General features: G+C 41.8%; 1 protein-coding gene across 2 annotated transcripts in view; it reads left to right on the top strand.

The window, feature by feature from the left end:
• The window catches only part of FTO (FTO alpha-ketoglutarate dependent dioxygenase), a 392115-nt gene that overhangs the window by 170814 nt on the left and 198962 nt on the right, over positions 1–22339 (top strand). For both annotated transcript variants that reach the window (XM_030299609.1, XM_030299613.2), the window contains exons 5-7: positions 5366–5445; positions 11748–11891; positions 19890–20009. In XM_030299609.1, the coding sequence (XP_030155469.1) occupies positions 5366–5445; positions 11748–11891; positions 19890–20009 (344 nt within the window). The remainder of the gene's footprint in view (positions 1–5365; positions 5446–11747; positions 11892–19889; positions 20010–22339) is intronic.

Raw genomic sequence — 22339 nt, 5'->3', positions numbered from 1 at the left:
TTTATCAATTTTGTTTATTTTTTCAAAAAACCAACTCTTGGTTTCATTGATCTGCTCTACTGTTGTTTTAGATTCTATATTGTTTATTTCTGCTCTGATCTTTATTACTTCTCTTCTTCTGCTGGGTTTGGGATGTCTTTGGTATTCTGCTTCTATTTCCTTTAGGTGTGCTGTTAGATTTTGTATTTGGGATTTTTCTTCTTTCTTGAGATAGGCCTGGATTGCAATGTATTTTCCTCTCAGGACTGCCTTTGCTGCATCCCAAAGTGTTTGGATTGTTGTATTTTCATTTTCATTTGTTTCCATGTATTTTTTAATTTCTTCTCTAATTGCCTGGTTGACCCATTCATTCTTTAGCAGGGTGTTCTTTAACTTCCATGCTTTTGGAGGTTTTCCAGACTTTTTCTTGTGGCCGATTTCAAGTTTCATAGCTTTTTTCAAGCCCAGCAATTAATTTTGTGAGTATTATTCTAAATTCTTGTTCCATTATATTGGTTAAATCAGTTTTGATCAATTCATTAGCTGTTGCTGCTTCCTGGAGTTTCATTTGAGGAGAATTCTTCCGTTTCATCATTTTGGCTAGTTTTCTGTCCCTTATGCATTTTAAAAGCTTGTGTGCTCTGCACCTGCGAGCACTGCTATATTAAAGGAGGATCATATGCTGTCCAGGGCCTGGCCCTTCAGGAGGTGTTTTTTCAGGGATTGTTATGTGCTCTCTGTTGTTGTGACTTTGGTTATTTTATTACCCTACTCGTAGTAATATTTTGTACCCTGCATCAGGTGTGCTTTGATTTGTTCTTTGGAGTAGCCCTTGTAAACGAAAACAGATGGATAAACAGGAGACAAAATATTGATTTTCAAATATTGAGCCAGCCTTGCATATGTGGATACATATCAGTTGGTTGTGGCATATAAGTGTATATGATGTATATAAAAGTATATAAAATATACATTGTTGGATTCTATTTTCTAATACTGTATTTTTTGAGGATTTTTGCATCCATGTTCTTGAGAATATTAATTTGTAGTTTTCTTTTCTTGTAATATCTGTCTGCTTTTGGTATTAGGGTTTCGCTGGTCTCATAGCATGAATTAGGAAGTCTTCCACTTTTTTCTTCTGGAAGAGTCTGTAAAGAATAGGCATAGTTTCTTCCTTAAATGGTTGGTAGAATTCACCAGTGAACCCATCTAGGCTTGGAGCTTTCTGTTTGGGAAGGTTAGTAATTTTGATTCATTCTTTAGTACAAATAGGCCTATTCAGATTGTCTTTTTCTTATGTGAGTTTTGGAAGATTTAGTCTTTCAAAGGAATTGGTCCGTTTCATCTCTCTTATCAAATTTGTGGGCATAGAGCTATACATAGTATAACTTTATTAGCCTTTTAATGTCCATATGATCTGTAGTGATGTTCCCTTTCTTGTTTCTGGTATTAATAATTTGTGTTTTTCCTCTTTTGTTCTTAGTCTGGACCGAGGCTTATTGATTTTATTGATCTTTTCAGAGAACCAGCTTTGTTTCATTGACTTTCTCCGTCAATTCTGTTTTTGATTTCCTTGATTTCTATTCTAATTATTTTTTTCTTTTTATTTGAGATTTAATTTGCTATCCATTTTCTAAATTCCCAAGGTTGAAGCTTTTATTACTGAGTTTGGATCTTTCCTTTGTAATATATGCATTCAGTGCATTAAATTTTCCTCTTTGAAGTGCTTTTGTTGTATCCCACAAATTTTGATGTTGTATTTTCATTTTCATTTAGTTAAAAATACTTTAAAATTTCTCTTGAGATTTCTTCTTTGGCCATGTAAGTAGAAGTATGCTGCTTAATCTCTTAAGTATTTCAGGATTTTCCAGCTGTCTTTATGGTACTGATTTCTAGTTTAATTCTTATGGTCTGAGAGCAGATATTGTATGATTTCTATTCTTTTAAATTTTGGTGTGTGTGTGTGTGTGTGTGTGTGTATGTGTTGTGTCCAGAATGTGATCTCTCTTGGTGAATGTTCCATATGAGCTTGAGAAGAATGTGTATTCAGCTCTTGTTGGATGAGGTAGTCTGTAGATGTCAGTTACATCCAGTTGATTGATGGTATTCTTGAGTTCACCTATGTCCTTACTGATTCTATGCCTAATGGATCTTTCTGTGTCTGATAGGGAGTGTTAAAGTCTCCAACTGTAATAGTGGATTTGTCTATTTCTCCTTTCTATTCTATTAGATTTACTTCACATAATTTGACTCTGTCTTATAAGGCAAATACACATTAAGGATTGTTGTATCTTCCCGGAGGATTGACTCCTTTATGTAATGCCCTCTTATTCCTGATAATTTCCTTGTTTTGACGTCTACTCTGTCTGAAATTCATATAGGTACTCCAGCTTTGTTTTGATTAGTGTTAACATAGAATATTTTTTTCTCCATCCCTTTACTTTTAATCTGTATGTGTCTTTATACTTAAGTGAATTTCCTGTGGACAACGTATAGTTGTCCACACTCTGATAATCTCTGTCTTTTAATTGGTGTACTTACTCCATTGACATTGAGAATTATTATTGATATAATTTATTTATTTTTTAATGTTTATATATTTTTGAGAGAGAGCACAAGCGAGGAGGGGCAGAAGGAGAGGGAGACAGAATCTGAAGCAGGCTCTAGGGTCTGAGCTGTCAGCACAAAGCCCAATGCAGGGCTCAAACCCATGAACCATGAGATGATGACCTAAGCTGAAGTTGGACACTTAATCAACTGAGCCACCCAGGCGACCCTAATATAATTGATTTAATAGTTACCTTATTTGTTAATGTTTTCTGTTTGTTGCCCTTGTTCTTTGTTCTGATTTTTCTCTTTGGCCATCATTTCTTCAGATAAATATTTTTTTCTATCATTCTCCCCCTTCTGAGAATCCAATTACATTTACGTTAAACTGATAAATAGTATCCCAGGTCATTGATGCCTTTTCAGTTACCTGTAGTCTTTTTCCTCTCTATGCTTCAGTTTTGGATGGTTTCTATTTCTGTGTATTCTAGGTCACTGATTTTTTTTTTTTTTTTTTGCAGTGCCAGAAGTGCTGTTAATCTAATTCAGTGTATTTTTTTTTTAATTCCAAAGACTACATTTTTCGTCTTTATAGCTTCATTTCATTTATTTATATATATGAAAGATACATATGTGAAAGAAAAGAAATATATGAGTATTTCTTATATATACCTATATATGCCTATATATCTTATATGTACCTATGTGTCATGTATGTCTTTCATTTCTCCTCTCCTACTTTTTTGTTTTTATAGGGTTTTACTTTTTTTTTTTTTTTTAATTTTTTTTTTAACGTTTATTTATTTTTGGGACAGAGAGAGACAGAGCATGAACGGGGAGGGGCAGAGAGAGAGAGGGAGACACAGAATCTGAAACAGGCTCCAGGCTCTGAGCCATCAGCCCAGAGCCTGACGCGGGGCTCGAACTCACGGACCGCGAGATCGTGACCTGGCTGAAGTCGGACGCTTAACCGACTGCGCCACCCAGGCGCCCCGGGTTTTACTTTTAAGTCATCTCTACACCCAACGTGGGGCTTGGACTTACAACCCTGAGATTGAGAATCGCATGCTCTGCCAACTAAGCTAGCCAGGCACCCCTCTTCTCTGTTACTTTTTGAATGGATGCCGGATATTGTGAATTTTGTTTGGTGTCTGATTTTGTTAAATTCTTTTCAATAGCATTGGACTTTGCTCTAGTGACTAATTAAATTATTTGGAATAACTTGAATCATTTGGAGGCTTGCTTTTAAGCTGTCAAGTGGATCTTTGACACAGCACTAATATAGCCCTACTACTAAGGTGATGCTTTTCCAAGGACTCTATCCATTCTCTCACATAGCAGGAGCCATTCTAGCTGCTGAGAACACAAAACCTCCCCAGCCCTGTGTGAGCTCTGACATTTGTTCAACCTATTGTTTGCTGGTGCTTCTTCTTCTGTCCTTGGGAAGTTTTCATTCACACACGCCCTTGTCAGTGCTCAGCCAGAGATTTGAAGGAACCCTTCCGCCGATGTCCGCTTGTTTTCTGTCCGTGCAGATTCTTCTATTCCAGTGTTCTGTTGTACATATCCTCGTTGCCTTGGGCTTCCTAAGCTCCAGTTTCTGTCCTCGCAACTCAGCAAGAAGGAAAACTGAAAACTCTGGGTTCTGTCTGACTCCCCACTCTCTATTCTGGTTTCGAAACCGTTCCGGGTTGTAAGCTAGGGCAATTTTAGGGCTCACCTATTTTATTTTTCTATCCTGGGGATTATATCTTTCTCTGTTTTCCAGTGTCAGAAACCTTTGTTTCCTAGTTTTGGTCCCTTTAATAGTTGCTTCAGGTAGGAAGGCAGACCTTCTCACTGTTCTTCCAGAATGTTCAGAAGCAGGAGCCCTTCAGTTGACATTTCACATTTCCGTTATTTTGTTTAGAAGTTAATTTTCCTGACACATAAGGGGTGTGGTGGTCTTTGTCTTTTAGTATAAATCATTGTGGGTCTTGGTATCTTGGTAAGAAGCCTCTGTTGCCCATCTGGGAAATCATACACTGCTGGGGAATAGTACTGTTCAGTTCTCTTCTTTGTAATAGAGGGAGTGATGTCCTAAGCAGAGGTGATAGAGATTTTTTGCCTGACTTGTGGCATCATTTCTTAGAATATGCAGCAACTTGGCCATTGGTTTTCTTCCACTGCATGTGGTTTTAAGCTTATTTTTCAACTGATGAATTCACCACCTACTCCATTCTTGGGTTGTGAATCCATAGGCTTGAATTCTGTTCGGAGTGCCAAAACTTTGCAACTGCTGAGTTGGTTGGTTTTTTGCCTGGAAAATTGTTAGGGCAAAATTGATATTTTGATTGGGGAGAGAAAGAGGCAGATTTTCAGATGAAAGCTGTTCCACCCCAAATAATGTAAAAAAAAAAATTGGCTTATTATCTAAAGGCATGGATAGAATGTATCATGAGAAAGAGAAAGTTCATAAATAGTAAACTTAGTGGTGAGAGGGCATCATAAGACCACACATAAATAGGGTAGCCATATGTACTGTTTGCTAAAGACCGTCCTGGTTTATACTTGTTGTCCTCGAATAATTAACATCCCCTTTTACTCTTGGGCATGTCATGGTTTTGATGTCTATCCGTAATACTTACGCACATACAAAGTCATCCCAGTTATAGCTAATGGTTTAAAGAATTCAAAGTAGGTGTTAATTCCCTGGCTGTTGTTGTTGTTGAATAACGGATTTACTGTTTACGTTGTATTTTTGTTGAATGGTTTATTATAGTGACTAATAAATGTGTGTGTACGTGTGCGTGTGTGTGTGTGGTTTTATTTTTTTTAATTTTTGGTATTTTTCCTACAGATGATCTCAATGCCACCCACCAACACTGCGTTTTGGCTGGTTTACCACCTCGATTTAGTTCCACCCACCGAGTGGCAGAGGTAAGTGTAAATAAAAATGTGTTTCAAACTTAATTGGATGTGACAGTAGTGGTTGGAATGAGCAATTTCACATAGAGTTTTGGAAGAGTATTTGATAGGAAAATTGCTTCCATCGAACTTGACTTGAGCCTTTATTTACTTGCTTTTTCAGCTTTGGGTTGTGTTGGATACAGTTTTTAAAAAAAGTGTACTCACAGCACGGGATAAGTGTATTTTGCTTCTTTGGGGTTATGTTTCTTGGAGAAGGTAAAACATCATCGGCAGGTGTTCCTAGTTAGAGATTTTCTAAGGGGTTTGTATCTGTCAAGGTCAAGGACAGGAGATGGCCAGCAGGAAATGGGGTGGATTTGTGTGCTTGTGCATGTGTTAGCTGTGACTGGCTCTGATGGCTGGGAATTTACATTTCCCTTAACTTTTTGGTCAGGCTTCTGGGCATGTGAATGTAAATTAAGGAGAAAGTTACAGTGTGCCAAGGAATTTCTGAGCTCCCCAGTTGTGTTCCTAACCCAGACTTTATTGCTCAATTCTGCCACCACTTGCAGTGGCTGATGGTCAGCTGATTAGACCAGTTCAGAATGGTAACCTAAGAGGTGAGGAAAAACTCTGAATAGTCACCCTGGGGTACTAAGTGATCAGTTAAGAAGGGTTCCATAGAGCAGGCGAATAATCATGAGAAGGACGACAAGTTGACCTCGTATCCAAACTTGTTACCTATGCTTTTGCTTTGTAGGTTGACTTTTCATCATACCACAGGGGCATCAGGGTGCGAAGTTGGGCAGAAGGGATACAACAAAGTAGCAGGGAAACACAAGCACAAGACCTTTTCAGTCCTGAGACTGAGTCTGCAAGGCAGTGGCACGTCTTTTGTTAAGTCCATAGCTTTTCTCGTGAACTGGCCACGTTGCTATGGGACAGAGCGGGCACGAGTGTCTACTCAATCAAGATGCCAGCCAGCCCATCAGACATTCTTTCCTGCCTTCCTCATGTCCCTTTCTCCTCTCTTCTATTCACTCATCTAAATATTTGAGTGCCAAGGGGCACCTGAGTTGAGCCTCCGACTTCGGCTCAGGTCATGGTCTCGCAGCTCGTGAGTTCGAGCCCTGCGTCGGGCTCTGTGCTGTGTCTTCCCCTCTCCCTGCCCCTCCCCCGCTCATGCTCTGTCTCTCTCTGTCTCAAAAATAAATAAACATTAAAAAATAAACATTAAAAACATACATACATACATACATACATACACACATATGTACATACTTGGGTGCCTGTTGTGCATTCAGCAGCATTCCAGGCTTGAGAGATGGAATCATCAGCATGACAACCCTGGCCACTACCTTTGTTGAACTTGCATGTGAGTCGGGGAGACAGATACCAAACAAAAAGACACACAGGTGCTTATCTTAGAGACCTAAAAGTAAGTTCTCTCAGGAAGTTGCGACGATGGCAGGACTGTCTGAGTGGAGGGAGGGACATAAGAATGAATGCGAGAATGAACGAATTAACTCTTTATTCGATGCTTTCCGTGTGCCAGGCTCTTGGCCAACTCTCAAGCCTGGGTGATTTAGGGATGCCATTACCATTAGTAGAAATGGCAGTTGAAGACATTAGGGGAAGACGATAGTGCATTCGGTTTTGAACAGGCTGGGTTGGAGCTGCCCCGTGGAGCGGTCCAGCAGGCAAATGCAAGTAAGGGACTAAAACTCTCCTCCTCCACCTCCTGCCATAAAAAAAGTCCGTACCTACACAGACCTCCAAAAGGGGCCTGCCAGAGTATGGTTTGAACAGTCCCCCTGTAGCCTTATTTCCTTTTTTTCCAGGCAGACCAATTTTATTAGAGTAGCAGTGCTTTCAGAATATCCTGAGGTTTAGCATTTTCTGCTTAGTCACAGCTGTATTTGTATCTTCTCATTTTTAGGCAACATCGCGAGCGTTAATTAACTTTTAAATAGGGAGGTGGGGATATATGGTAATGCTATTGGGAGAAAACCAGTATCTCAAATCTAGGCCTTTTATAATCTCTGCACTTCAGTTCAAGCCACAAGATATATTTTTTTTACTAATTAGACACATCCGATGTGAACGATGTGACTATCTTGCTTTCTGAGGTATAGATCAGGTCAGCAAACCGTGGCCCATGGGCCGTAAGATCTTGGGGCAAGTGCTCAGCTCTGCCATTGTAACTCCAGAGAAGCCAGAAACTATATGGAATCAAAGGAGTGTGGCTGTGTTTCAATTAACATTTTATTTATAAACTCATCATTTAAGGTGATTTTTTATTTCCGTGGAAAGTCAGAACTGCTGATGATCAATGCTGGTAAAGTTACAGTGAAACATACATTCATATAGTTCTGGAAGTTTTTCTAATCGGCATACTTTTTGGTGAACTATGTGGGGATGTGTTCAACTACCATAAAAATACTCATATTTTTGATCTCATAACACTATTTTCTTTTGACTCAAACCTAGGAAACCATTCAAAAGAAGTATATATGTATATGTATGTATGTATGTGTATGTGTATTTGTATGTATGTGTATATATTTATATGTGTATATATGTTTGTATCTATATACATACAAAGATGTTTAGAGTGATTAAGAGTAGTGAAAAGTTGGGCAGAACTTCGGTGCCTTTGTAGTACATGACTCCTTAATTAAATTATCAGCTCAATGAGCAATCATTGAAAATGGTAGTTTTGAATACTTACATACAGAGAAAAACAGAATATACACTGTTGTGTACTGACTGGTCACAACTGTGTGGACAAAGACTCACGTGCAATGAAAATAATAAAAATAGGGAAAGATGACAGGATCATGTTTTTATCTTACTTAGAAATTCTTATTTCATGATATATTATTGTTTTCAGTAATAAAAGAGGGAAAAGACTTTTTTTCTGACATGAAAGTTACATTGCTGTTTCCCTCGATAGAAGAGGGGGAAATCCATGCAGCATTATAGCCCTCACTTACTTTATAAATGTCTTCTTTCTTGTTTCACCTGTGCCAAACAAAATGATTTGCAATTTTCTGCCAATTCAAAATATGTAGGAAACAGACTGTCTTAAGGAAGCGATATTCTGAAATTCGTTTTAGTTAATCAGGGAAGAAATCTATTTAGTTTTTTGGTTACATGTGACTAGATTATGTCTGATGGCTCTTGACCTTTATCTGATTTTAGTTTTCTTCCAGTTGGAACAGAAGAACTCCATTCTCCCGAATATCTTTTTTTTTTTTAAGTTTCAATTTTATATATCATTATATTTTGAATAGGTAGTTACTCAAATGGATCAAAACCTAAAAAGGACCTAAGAATAAATAGTTTCAAGTCTCTGTCTTCCTCCTAAAGCCAACCAGCTCCTTCTCCCCAGAGAGATAACACTTCAACCCAGTGTTATCAGATTCTTAGTTTTCTTTCTGTGATGCCTAATACATATACAAGCAAATATGTGTTGATATTTTTTATACAAATGGTAGCCTACTCTATATACTATTCTGCACTTTGGTTTTAGTAAGCCTTGGTGATAACTGCTTATCAATATATAAGTCTCGGAGTAGACGATTTTTTTCCGATATGACACCACAAGAACAAACAACCAAACAAAAAATAGATACATTGGACCTCATCAAAGTTAAAAACTTTGATACTCCAAAAGGTTCCATCAAGAAAGTGGAAAGAGAAACTGCAGAATGTGAGAAAGTAGTTTCACATGACTTGTCTCACGAGGTATTCGTGTCTAGAATATATGAATAACGCTTACAACCATTAATTAAAGAGATACATAATCCAATATTTTTAAATGACAAAGGATGTGAATAGACGTGTCTGCAAAGCAGGTCTACAAACGGCCAATAAACACATGAAAAGATGTTGAACATCATTAGTCATCAGGAAGATGCAAATGAAAACCCCAGTGAGATATCACTTCACACCCACTAGAATGGCGATGATTAAAATCACAGTAACAAGTCCTGGGGAAGATGTGCAGACATGGGAACCCTCACGCGCTACCGGAGGGAATATAAAATGGTTCAGCCACTTTGGACAACACGGTGACGCTTCCTCAGAATTTTCAATACCATATGACCCAGCAGTTCCATACCCAAGAGAAATGAAAACTTCTACATGAATGTTCTTGGCAGCTTGATTCATAATAGCTGCTAAAAAAAAGGAAACATGAATGTTCTTGGCAGCTTGATTCATAATAGCTGCTAAAAAAAAGGTTGGTAGAAAGGGGAGGAGAAGACACAGAGTTTGTACAGGGGTGCAGAGTGTGTTTTGGGGAGATGACAAAAATATTCTAAAATTAGTTGTGACAATGGTCACCTAGGGGAGCCTGTGTGGCTCTGTCGGTTACATGTCCGACTTCGGCTCAGGTCACCATCTCACAGTTCCTGAGTTCGAGCCCCGCGTAGGGCTCTGTGCTGACAGCCCGGAGCCTGGAGCCTGCTTCGGATTCTGTGTCTCCCTCTCTCTCTGCCCCTCCCCTGCTCGCACTCTGTCTCTCTCTCTCTCTCTCTCAAAATAAATCAACGTTAAAAAAAAAAATTAGAAACAAAACAAAACGGTTGCCTAACTGTGAATATACTAAAAACGATAAATTGTATGCTTTCAAATGTGTGACTTCTATGACATGTGAATAATGTCTCAATAAAATTGTTCCCCCAACCTCTGCCAAAAAAAATAAGCTTCATTGTGGGCTCTTTACAACAGATAAAACTCTGTCCACCCAGGGAAAAAAAAAAGTCCCCCATGTGGCTCCACCATAGTTTATTTAACGGGTCCCCTTTTGATGGGAAATGCAGGTTGTTTCCAGTCTTTTGTCGGGATAAATGCATTGTAACCTCTCATGTAGGTCACTTGATACTTGGGAAAGTAAAGGTGTGAATACAACATGTTTATAGACAGAATGTCTTTTAATAAGAGGTTGTAGGAGTGGCTCAGGGACAAAAGTGAGTGGTGACTCAGCGCCCCTTTTTGTTTTTTCTAGGTAGCAAATTGGAGCTGCCTGCCGATGTGCTCCCGGCACTTTGAAGTCTTCATATTAAAATACGTATTAGTCAGGCTTCTGTTTTTGTCACCGTAACTTTGTTTTTCCCAGGCTTATACGTGACACATTGCATAAAATGGCGGTAGCCGCCCAACTGATTTTTATACCAGGGCACTAGAAGGTTCTAAGACATCTGTTTGAGTTATACGTATTCAAATAAAAACACTTGCGTGATACCTTTTCCTCACCGGGTCTAAAGGACATTTGTAGCCCTTTATCATTCTAGGAAATCACGTTGCCACCGTCCGCATCCTCTTTTTTTCTGACATACGTCATTCAGAGGAGGAGTTTGTCCATTTGACCTCTGCTTTTCTCCCACAGACACAGAGAGGGACGAACTAGCTATCTGCCCCTGCCCACACCAAGCTGCCAAGTGAGGCCTTTGAACAAGCCTTGAGGGCATGAGCCGTGTGTTCTCCATGATTAGAAGAACCTGTTCTACCAAGGACTTGCAGCCGTGAACTCTATGGTTTTTGCAGAGAAGGAAAATGAGTCTTTGCCCTGTGCTTATAACTTCACTTTTTTGTGTGTGCCGTTACCGTTCCATTTTGTGGACCGCTGAACTGATCAGGCCGGTTACTTTTCTTTCCCATTTTGTGAGGTCCAGGGCACTTACAATGAAGTCAGTGTCTTTGACGTCTTGGTTAATTGGTGATTCGTCCAATAACTACTCACTAAGTTTCTTTTATATTTAGTACTTGGTTCTAGATGCTGCAATATGCGTAGAAAGAAATATATAATAAGGGGCTCCTGGGTGGCTGAGTCAGTTAAGCATTCGAACTTTAGCTCAGGTCATGATTTCGTGAGCTCGAGTGCTGACAGCTCAGAGCCTGGAGCCTGCTTCCAGTTCTGTGTCTCCCTCTCTCCCTGCCCCTCCCCTGCTCGCGCTTTCTCTGTCTCTCTCTCAAAAATAAATAAACGTTAAAAAAATGAAAAAAAAAAAGAAATATACAATAAAAGTGTGTGTGTGTGTGTATACACACACATGGCTTTAGCCTTAGGGGGCCCACTGTTTTGAGATATAAGGCCCATATAATGAAAGAAAACCAGCCAGAAGAGTGGCCCAAGTGAGGCCAAGCTGGCAACACAGAGCCCAGTGAGCCGGCCACTCTAGTGTTTCTTAAGTTGAATAGGGGCTGAGCCGTGGGGGCAACAGGTGAACATAATGGACAAGGGACAAATGTGGATACCCCTAGGACGAGTCAATGGTGAACTGGGATTTTGCTCCTCATCTTGATTGCTGGTTCTGTCTCTGCAGTGCTCCGCCGGAACCTTGGATTATATCTTACAGCGCTGCCAGGTGGCTCTGCAGAATGTCCGTGACGGGGCAGACGGTGGTGACGTTTCCTTGAAATCCCTTGAGCCCTCGGTTCTGAAACAAGGAGAGGAAATCCACAATGAGGTGAGGACTTTCAGGAACCCGGGAAGCTGCCTGCCAGCTAACAAGTTGATCTGCCGTAATTTCATATGGGTATAAGACCTGAAATTCCTCAGTGAGTGATAAAGAATAGTTTATTACTTAACAACGATAGCAGCAGCCAGAGTATCAGCGGTTTTGTGCCAGTTGGGCAAGCCTCTCTTTCCACGGGGCAGCACAGAGCAGGCCCGGTAACATAACGCACCTGCAAGGGTTGGGTTATAGGAGAAGAACAAAGGGAACCCGAATCTCTTATAATAGGCAGTAAGCATGGCTGACATTTGTTCCAAACAAGACACCGTCTTTATCCTCCAAGTCTGTTAGCATCCCTGCCCGTTGTTCTGGAGACGAGCTATCTCTTCCAAGGCTGTTCTCTATACCAGCCATTCTTGCTGAGATAGAGGGAAGTCAGTATCTTGCTCACAAGGCGCACAGAAGCACAAGACCCATGAAGAATGGTCTTTCTGCAAGGACCAAAGGGAAGGGTGGGCGGACCCCAGGAGCAAGTGTCCGTACCTCGCTTTTTGTTTACAGAATGAGGTGTGGGTCTGCAGTCTGTGAGACCAGCAGCTCTGGATCCCACCAGCCAATGTTTCACCACCTGTGCTGCTCTCAGGAACACCCTCTCAGCTTTTTGCTTTATCTTTGGACCGTGCGTATTGTTGTCTACTTAATACTCTTAAAAACTCGGCTCATTTTTATGTAAATAAATTTTCTTTGCAAAGGAAGCTTTGTATTACCACTTTAAGAAGCGAGCCAGTATCACTAGCCAAAAGAAAAAGGAACCAGAGAGACCTCGCCAGTGTAAACAGAGCAGTGTTACTACCTTCCAGCAGATTCTCTCGCCGGGAGAAGGCTCTGAGCCTGAAGTCTCCATTATTCATGGGAAGCAGGGAGAGCAGCCTACAACTCCTGTGTTTTCTAACAGTCATTGAATTCGACGTTGAAAATGGATGAATTTTGTGGCGGGCAAATTAGATCTCAAAACAAAAAAAAAAACTTTAAAAGGAAAAAAGAGGTTCCCGGGTCATGGAGAATTGTTGAAGGTTATCACCAACCCGAGACTCTCTCTTTGTCCGGATTGGAAGGATCGGCGGAGAATTTGGAACACAAAAATGTTCTCTTTCATCCTTCCAGCAAGTAATTACTACTGATTGCGTGCCTGGCACTCTTCTGTGTGCTTTAGGATGTAAAGTTTACGGTAGTTTACGAGAGTAAACTAGGCATCCTAGGCCAGGGAGAGGACAGATAATAAACTTAATACACCTGCTCATCATATAGTAGGTTCTTGAGATAACTAGAAAACATCCCCCCTCAGAAGATGTGCTGTGAGCAGGGACTTGAAAGAGATGAGGAGGAAGCCACGTAGATATCTGGGGAACAGTATTTCGGGTGGAGGGACAAACTGCCACAAAGACTGTGAGGTAGGAAAATGCCTGGTGTTTCCAGACTAGGTAAGGGACAGTCTAGTTCAAATGGCAGGAGCAAGGCTGTGAGTTCGAGGACATGAGGTCACAGAGGTGGTTCTAGGGGCCTGGGGAATAGCAGATTGTATCAGTCCTTGGAGCTCCCCGTGAGGACAACCACTTTTCTGTTTACTCAGAGGGAAGTAGGGAGCCACTGAGGGCTTTGGAGCAGAGGAGAAACCATGTCTGCTCCCACGAGGTCATACAGTGTCTTTAAAGAGATATTTAAGATCTTGCAAATTGCCCCATACCTTGTGAAACATTGCCACAATCTCTGGAACAAAAGGCAAAGAAATTCTTCCTTTCAAGGAAAGAATAACCACTTCTAATGCTAATAAGCTGCACTCAGGACTGACTTTCTTCCCTTCCCTGTACCTGATAAGTGCCCCATTTTCTCTCCTATCTGTCCTTAAGTAGAGACACTGCTGATAGCTAGAACCTCAAGAAAGATAAGCGTTTTATGGGCCCGGTGACCTCACTGAATTAGACTTGGGAGCAAAGTTATGTCTTCCTCCATATTTGCAGTAAAGAAATTCTGGTCTGTAGTAAAGAAATTCTGATTTTTTCCTTCTCTACAAACCTTGCAATGTCAGGATTCAGGCCAGCCGAATGGGTGCTCTTTTCAACACTCAACATGAGTTATTCCCTGCGCCTCCCGCCCCCCCTGCCATTTTGGTCTTCCGTGACTGGCCGAGATGTTTTGTTATCATCAACGGGTGGGGGAAATCTGTAAAATCACACTGTTTATCTAACAGTAGAATATTGTCATCTGAGCCCAGTAGCTTCAGCAAGTGACTGGCTGCTTTTGACACTGTGTACTTTAGCGAAGTGGGATAGACGTGTATCAGAAGCCTTAGCCCCTTGAAGCTAGTCTAGAAATCGAAGGCAGAGAGAGATCATGAATCTAAATATGGTGTGTGCTCACCTTGCCCAGCCCCCCAGTCTTTGATTCTTCAAGGCCACCTCCTTCATATGAATTCCATATGCCAAAGCACGTTATCATATACTGTTTTTTGGCCCTACGCGCTGGCCTGGGATCGAGCACTGACATGATCACTTTCTTCCGTGTCCTGTTGTGAAACAATAGCATCATACATGGTCCATGATCGCTCCCCCTGGGTTCTTTATTGTTCGATTTCCTCTATCTTAAAGGCCATGTGCCTTTGCTGCACCAATTACAGGATGAAGCCCTGGGTTTTATGTGTTGCAGGCCTTCAGGCTCTGTGGGTGTAGATGTGGCTTGTTTCCTTTAGATGGTTTCTAACTAAGCAATTTGGGAACTGTGGGGAATAGACCTGAGTACCTTTAGAAGGTATTTTCTTTCCTAATTAAAGATGCTTAGCAAAGGTTTTTGTTCACTGATAAGCAGAATCCTCCTGCATGTTATTATGCTGTTTTGCCTCTTAAAAATGGTTTGGTCTGGGGCACCTGGGTGGCTCAGTTGGTTAAGCGTCCGATTTCAGCTCAGGTCATGATCTCAAGGTTCGTGAGTTCAAGCCCCGCGTCGGGCTCTGTGCTGACAGCTCGGAGCCTGGAGCCTGCTTCGCATTCTGTGTGTCCCTCTCTCTCTCTGCGCATGCTCTCTCGGTCTCTCTCTCAAAAATAAATAAACATTAAAAAAAAAATGGTTTGGTCTGGTCAGACCTGCATCTTCCTCAGAGTTCCTGGAAAGAGCCTTCATGGGGTAGCTCTTAGTAGATTGGACATTAGCATCTCTCCCTCATCTAACATCTTGCTCAGTGAAATAACTTATTTCAGGTGTTGTGGTGAGACATTAACCCCGGCGGGCATGTTCACGCATCCCCTGAGGGACCTGCGTGAGCTGAGCTGGGACCAAATCAAGAGCCCCCCACTGACTTGGCAGAGAAAAGTAGATGACAGTTGCGTACCTGTAGAAGTGATGGAGGCGTTTACAATGAGTGGTGAGGTAGCGTCTCATAAATCACGATTTTGAACTTTGCTGTTGAATGCCTGAGGTTTCAGGTAGGTGGGTGGATTCTGTTTCTTCTTCCCCTTCAGACCTTTCCTAGACATTTTTAGGGGAAAAGTTTTTCTTGACTGATCTTCTCTGAGACCGTTCCAGGTACAGATTAGTTAAGAGGGTGATGAAAGACAGTTGTCCCAGCAGTCCCTGTTGTGAGACGGACACTATTGTGACCATGTTTTCATTTTTCACTGATGATTGAGAAGGCCCTTCAGGAACCTGCAAGGCCTCTAGGTTGTCGGTAGGCCTCGGCTAATTGCTCATCTTTGTATTGTAGCTGCTCAAAAGATTGAATAATTGTGAATTTCCTTGAAGGGCCTGTCCAGAAGGTGGGAGTTTGGTGTCTAAGCATCGTGAGCTCTGAGAGAACCTCAAAAGAGTTGCTATGTGTTGTCTCCTTGACGCTCCCATCTCTGGGGATCTGCATCACCCGTGGAGTGTTCGTGGCCCCAAGGCAGCCATTACCCTCCTCAGGGTTTGTCTCTAGGTTCTGCTCTGATAGTTCTGAGCTTCCCGGTGCCGGCGGGGGGAGCGGGGGGGTGGGGAGGGAGGGACCCCTGGGTGCACCCTGGAGAAGGGATGAAGACCCTACTCCTTTCATGCTTAGAACTTTATCGGTCGGTCACTACGGTTGACCTTTGATTGTTTTTTCAACCCCGGAAGCGATAAGGCTTCCATTCTGTTCCGAGTCCTGACGCTTCAGCTTTCGTGGGGTATCCACCCTGCGGCTTTCTTTTCTTAACCCCGCAGTTGAGGGAGAAAAAAATAAAAATAACTTTTTCTTGTTTGTTTGTTTGTCTTTGTACCTCAAACTCTGAATCAAATGGCTGGAAGTATTGTATGCTTCCTTAATTAATTTTAAGGAAGCAGCCAACGACGTCTGTTGGCAGTGGGGGAAATGGCGAGGGTGACATTTGTTTAAAATCCTGTAATGTTTTTTTTTTTTGCCCACAACATTGAAATGAAAAAGTCAGGTTATGGAGCCGAATAAAATACACGCCAGTGGATTTGATGCCCAGAAAGATTGTATCTCATGGGAAGTACTTCAACTCATGAATAAAACTCTGCCGGGAGTAAGTGCTCAGCGTTGAACTTTACTGACTGGCCTCTCTGGAAGGGGGGTGGCCATGAATTGACATGGATGTTAAAACTTTTCTTGCTGAGAAAATTTTATCACGTTGTGAGATCCTTGGGGACAATAAGTTGTAGGCCTTGTGCAGTTTGCTTTCTTAGCATCTGGTAAGTGCCTGGCATATAGTAGCCCGTTCATTATTAACTCACTAGTCCTCACTCTAAATCTATGTGGTTATTATGTGATTATCTTTATTTTACAGGTGACATAGCCATTTGGTACTGGAGCCCAAGTTTGAACTGGCTCCAGGGCCCTTATTCTTTTTTTTTTTTTTTAATTTTTAAAAAGTTTATTTATGTAATATTTTTTGAGAGAGAGAGAGAGAGAGAGAGAGTGAGCAGAGTAGAGGCAGAGAGAGAGGGAAAGAGAGAGAATCCCAAGCAGGCCCCACGCTGTCAGCGCAGAGCCCGACGCAGGGCTCAAACAAACCATGAGATCATGACCTGAGCTCGAATCAAGAGTTGGACACTTAACCAACTGAGCCACCCAGGCGCCCCGGTTCCTTATTCTTAACCATGGCACCGTCTGCTTCAACTGATAGCTGGGCATCTAAGGAGGAAGCTGAAGTCCTGATTTATTAAAATGGATGGGGTCCTCCTTTGCATTCTTGTCTCATAGCAGAGTCTCCAGGTATGCCCCTCTCCTTCCTTCTGCGGCTTTAATTTACTGAAATCTAGACCCTAGTGTACCCCCAATAGGTTGAATAAACTAATTACATATGCTGATCTGTTTTATTTTTATTTCTTGGGATACCACGATTGCCAGGGCTTATGAGTTTTGTCTTCACCAATGAAAATAACCAGCCCCCAGATAAGAAAACCTTTTCAAATCTTTGCAGCTTGCCCTGACATAGGGCGTGATGCTTTGCTAATAGGCTGTTCCCATAATGGGAACCAATTTCACACAAAATCTATTAAATAGAACTCTTCTTGTAGTGAGTAATGTGAAACCTGCATCTTCAGAGAAGTTGAACTACCCTGTGTTCGCTCTCCTCTCAAAGCAGTGTGGCTTACTGCTGTTACCAACTGTCTCTAAATACCACACATAAGTTTCGGCAGCTATTGTCTTAATATTGTCCACATTCCTTTTTTTTTTTTTTCTGTTTAAACAGCTTTAACTGAAATCAGTTCTACATATCAAACAAACATTTAGTTAATGTAAACTGAAACCCTTTCATATGACTGGGTGTTCTCAGGTTAGTTATTTGAGCCATTTTCACCATTGGTAAATCTTCACAAGTTGCTTTTGTTTGCCTCGCGAAAGTTCAATATGGATAAATACAGAAATTCTTTGTGGTAACAGGTAAAGGTTGTACTAGTTGGACTGTCTAGGGAACACGATTACCGTAGCAAAAGTCAGACGACCCAACATTAACCTCTAATGTGAAAGCTCAACATTTCTTTAGAGGGCAGAGGTCAGAAGAGTTGTGGGGATGAATAGAGTTGTACGTTGACAGTAAAATTTGATTAAAAAAATTTTTTGTTAACGTTTATTTATTTTTGAGACAGAGAGAGACAGAGCATGAACGGGGGAGGGGCCAAGAGAGAGGGAGACACAGAATCCGAAACAGGCTCCAGGCTCTGAGCACAGAGCCCGACGCAGGGCTCGAACTCACAGACCGCGAGATCATGACCTGAGCCGAAGTCGGACGCCCAACCGACTGAGCCACCCAGGTGCCCCTGTAAAATTTGATTTTTCAAGGTGAAGATGAGTTTTAGAAGATTTGGAAAGTGGATAGAAAACAATTTCTTACCCTTCCAAAGCTTTACTCAGCCTCTCCTCTGCCTACATTGGGGTTATTTCATTTGCAAGGGACAAAAAAAAACTCAACCTGAATTGGCTTAAGTATAAAAGGCTTCTGGGACTCCTGGGTGGCTCAGTTGGTTAGGCATCCGACTTCAGCTTAGGTCACGATCTCGCAGTTTGTGAGTTCGAGCCCTGCGTTGCGCTCTGTGCTGACAGCTTAGAGCCTGGAATCTGCTTCTGATTCTGTGTCTCCCCCTCTCTCTGCCCCTCCCCTGCTTGCACTCTCTCTCTCTCTCTCTCTCTCTCTCTCCGTCTCTTTCTTTCTCAAAAATAATAAATAAGCCTTAAAGAAAATGTAAATAGGTTTAATAAATAAATAAATAAATAAATAAATAAATAAATAAAAGACTTCAGGAATAGCTTGATCAAGAGCCAGGTGGTATCACCAGCACCTGGTTTTTATCTTTTTATCTTGCAGTTGCTTCCTACTGGGTTGTCTCCATTTTTCCCATTTGGTGGTGACATGGATATAGAATGCTTTTCCTGAATCTTCTCATGGGACCTAGACTTAACTGTGATTGAACATACCGTGATTGTCTCCATACCCAGTTCTGTGACTAGAGAAGTATGGGGGGGCTAATTGGCTGACACTTGGGCCACACACTGCATCCCTGGTGTTGGAGCTGGAGATCTACCCAGACCACGTGGACTGAGACTGGGGAAGGGGGTCGGTTACCAAGTGAATAGTGAGGTTTTGCTAGAATAGAAGGAGGAATGCTAAGGAGGCAAATAATAGCCATAATAATAACCATATAGGTTCATAGGAAGGAAAAGCAATTGTTAATGCCTTCACTGTTCTTTCTACCTATTGACATGTGCCCTGACTTGAAAAGTAACAATTTGAATGGCTGTAGGTTTAATGGATGTCCCATAATTAACTTTGCATTGTTTAGTTATAAGGGCTAGGACTCTCACCAGCTCCTCCTGGCCCATGGTAAATTCTGTATTTATTTTAAATCTAAGAAATCTTGAAATTGGCTGTCTCATAGTACATGTCTGTTTTGCTCTAAATATCAGTCTTTAATAAAGATGTTTAATAAAGATATATTTTGGTTCTATCTTCCCTGTCCCACATTGCGCAGGCTGCTGTATACTTCAGGATCTCAGTATTTGTGTTTTGGCTTGCCTTTTTGTAAAATGTATGTATGCATGTATGTATGTATGTATGTATTTATTTAGAGAGGTAGAGGGTGCAAGTGAACCAGGGGCAGGAGAGAGAGAGAGAGAGAGAGAGAGAGAGAGAGAGACAGAATCCCACGAGGGGCGGGGAGGGGTGGGAGAGAGAGAAATGGGGCTCACCCGGGGCTCGAGCTTACCCCGATGCGGGACCCAAACTCACGAACCATGAGATCATGACCTGAGCTGAAGTCCGCCGCTTAACTGACTGAGCCTCCCAGGAGCCCCTTACGACCGCTTTTCTCTTGGCTTTACAGAAATGCTCTGGAGACTCCCCAAGTTCTACTGGAAACCAGTTAGGCTGAGCTTTTCTCACCCTGTGGCAGTTAAGCTACTGGAGGAGAATCGGGTGACAGTGTTGTCCTTGATTGTCCCTCATGAAGGCATTGTAACAACTGCCTTCTCTTTATGGCCCACAGGTTGAGTTCGAGTGGCTGAGACAGTTTTGGTTTCAAGGCAACCGATACAGAAAATGCAGTGATTGGTGGTGTCAGCCCATGGCCCAACTGGAAGAACTGTGGAAGAAGATGGAAGGTGTGGTAAGTACCTGAGGTCCGGGGCCGCATTTTCTGGGACGCCGGGCTGTGTGACCCCTCTGCTGCCTCATTTGCATAGGCAAATACATAATTCATTATTCCAAATTATTGAGTTAGGTAACTGTTCGCCAGGAACAGCCAGGATTTTGCCAGGACAAGCTCACTTGAGTTCAGTGGGCGTTTTCTTGAGTATTTCCCACATATAAGGCACCATGCTGGACGCATGGTAGGAAGTGACGAGGAGGGAACCACGATGGAACGGTAAGATTTAAAATGCCTTTGCATTTTTAGATGCACCGGGCACTGTTCTAAGGGCTTTCCCTGTATTAACTTCTAAAGTTCGTACAGCAGCCCTATGAGGTGTAGAAACCCTTATGAGCCTTAATTTATAGATGTGAAAACTGAGACATTGAGAAATTAGGTGCCTTGCCCAAGGTCACAGAGTAAGCAGCAGAGCAAGATGGAGACCCTGGCAGTCTGGCTCTGTAGCTTAACTGCTGCATTCAGTTTAACAAGGAGAGAGACATGAATATAGCCAGGTGTTACATTAGCTAAAATGAAAGCCTGTAATAGAGATTAAAAAAAAAAAAAAATCACAGGCCAGAGGAGGGAGTATTAAATTCAGGCCACTGGACCAGGACTGTTGTGAAACAGCAGATGTTGCCTTTGGGGACTTTGGATGGGGAGGCGTAGGGTCAGATAGGGCATTGGGAGAGGGGCATTAGGCTCCAGGAACTGTACAAACGAGACTGGAAATGGGGCAGTCCAGCGCGGCCAGGGCGAGGGATCGGGGGGTGGAGTCAGAAGCATAGCTGGAAGGCAAAATTGAGGCCACTTGCCAGTTTTGAATTAAGTCTCAATTTAAATAATAGCAGTAATGGCAGACCCTTATTTGATACTTATTAAGGACCAGGCACTATTCTGAATGTTTTATGTATAACTTATGTAACTTTTACGGCAACCCCATAAAGTAGGTATGATGGTTCTCCATTTCATAAACCAGGAGACTGAGCCACAAAAGGTTTCCATAACTTCCTCAAGATCACACGGCTCATAAGCGGGGGAACGGGGATTTGAACCCAGGAAGGCTGGCTCTAGGGTCACGCCCTTCACTGCCTCGCTGCTCTGCCTCCAGACCGTTGAACTTGAAATGTAGTAGAAAAGTGGTAAAAGCCTGCTGCACCCTGGAGGTGGTGCCCGCACAGACTCAGACTTGTTCTGGAAACAAGGATCCGATCTGCGCAAGTGGGGAGCTGTGGCCAACCTCTGTTATAAAACCGAGGTTTTATAATGAAAATACCAAGTCACCACCCTGGAGGGGTCTTAGTTTGAAAGTCCAGGTCGGAATCTGGACCCTAGCTTTCCAGACATCTCTTCAGATGTTTAAATCATGCCTTTCGATGGATCTGTGTCTGAGGAAGGAATGTTAATAATCCTTCTTTTATTGTACTAAGGGTATCACAAAAATGGATTCCGCCAAAGACCTGAACCTCAGTATAAAACCGAGCATTGTAAAACGGAGTTGGAAGTAATGAAAAGTCCATGCTTAAATCTCCTTAGTTCTATTCCTAAAATTAGCCTGTGTGGAGCATGCTACATTTTTATGGAATGTATATATAAAGGCAACTTCATTTACAGGGCATATTTTTTTTACGATGTTCTTCTCGGCTTGTCCATTTACATATGAGTTGGAAGAACCTCTTTATTTACCAGACTTTGAGTCTAAGACATCAGGTGGACTTTGGGATTGTAACTTGACGACTCCACGTATTAGAATTGGCAAATTAATGAGGAAAGAAGTCACTGATTTTGTAAAATAAATAAATACGTCACTAAATAAAAATTTATTTTTGCACCACTTTTGTTCAAGGGTTTTTTGGTTTTTGTTTTTTTGTCTTTTAAAGAGAAGTCTTCGGTATTGTGAGCTTACGGATCATATTCATTATGAATTCATTTAAAAGATTTAGTTGTCTTTTTTTTTTTTAATCGGGCCATGGCACATCAGTTAGAAGGAATATCTTCTGTTTACTTTATAACTCTTGTGTAAAAAATACCCAGAAGAAGAGCAGTCTTGGGAATTCTCCAGAGCGAGCTTCCTTGCAGTTGGTGTGGCATTACTGAGTGTTCCGAGTGAAATCAATGGTCCCAGTGTCTCTCCTCAGCCAGCCTCAGGGTGATCATTATCAGCAGAGTGGAGGTTTGGGCCAACATAAAAGGGATGATCCTTCTAAATTAAATTTAAGCATGGCTCCAAGCCTCTTTAAATGACTTTTAACAAATTCATAATAATTTATTTTTGCTATTGGAAGAGACAGAAGACCATAGTCATTGGG

Source organism: Lynx canadensis, chromosome E2, assembly GCF_007474595.2.
Source record: "Lynx canadensis isolate LIC74 chromosome E2, mLynCan4.pri.v2, whole genome shotgun sequence".
Taxonomy (NCBI): domain Eukaryota; kingdom Metazoa; phylum Chordata; class Mammalia; order Carnivora; family Felidae; genus Lynx; species Lynx canadensis.
The sequence above is the reverse complement of the archived record's forward strand: the minus strand, read 5'-3'. Positions and strand labels throughout refer to the sequence as shown.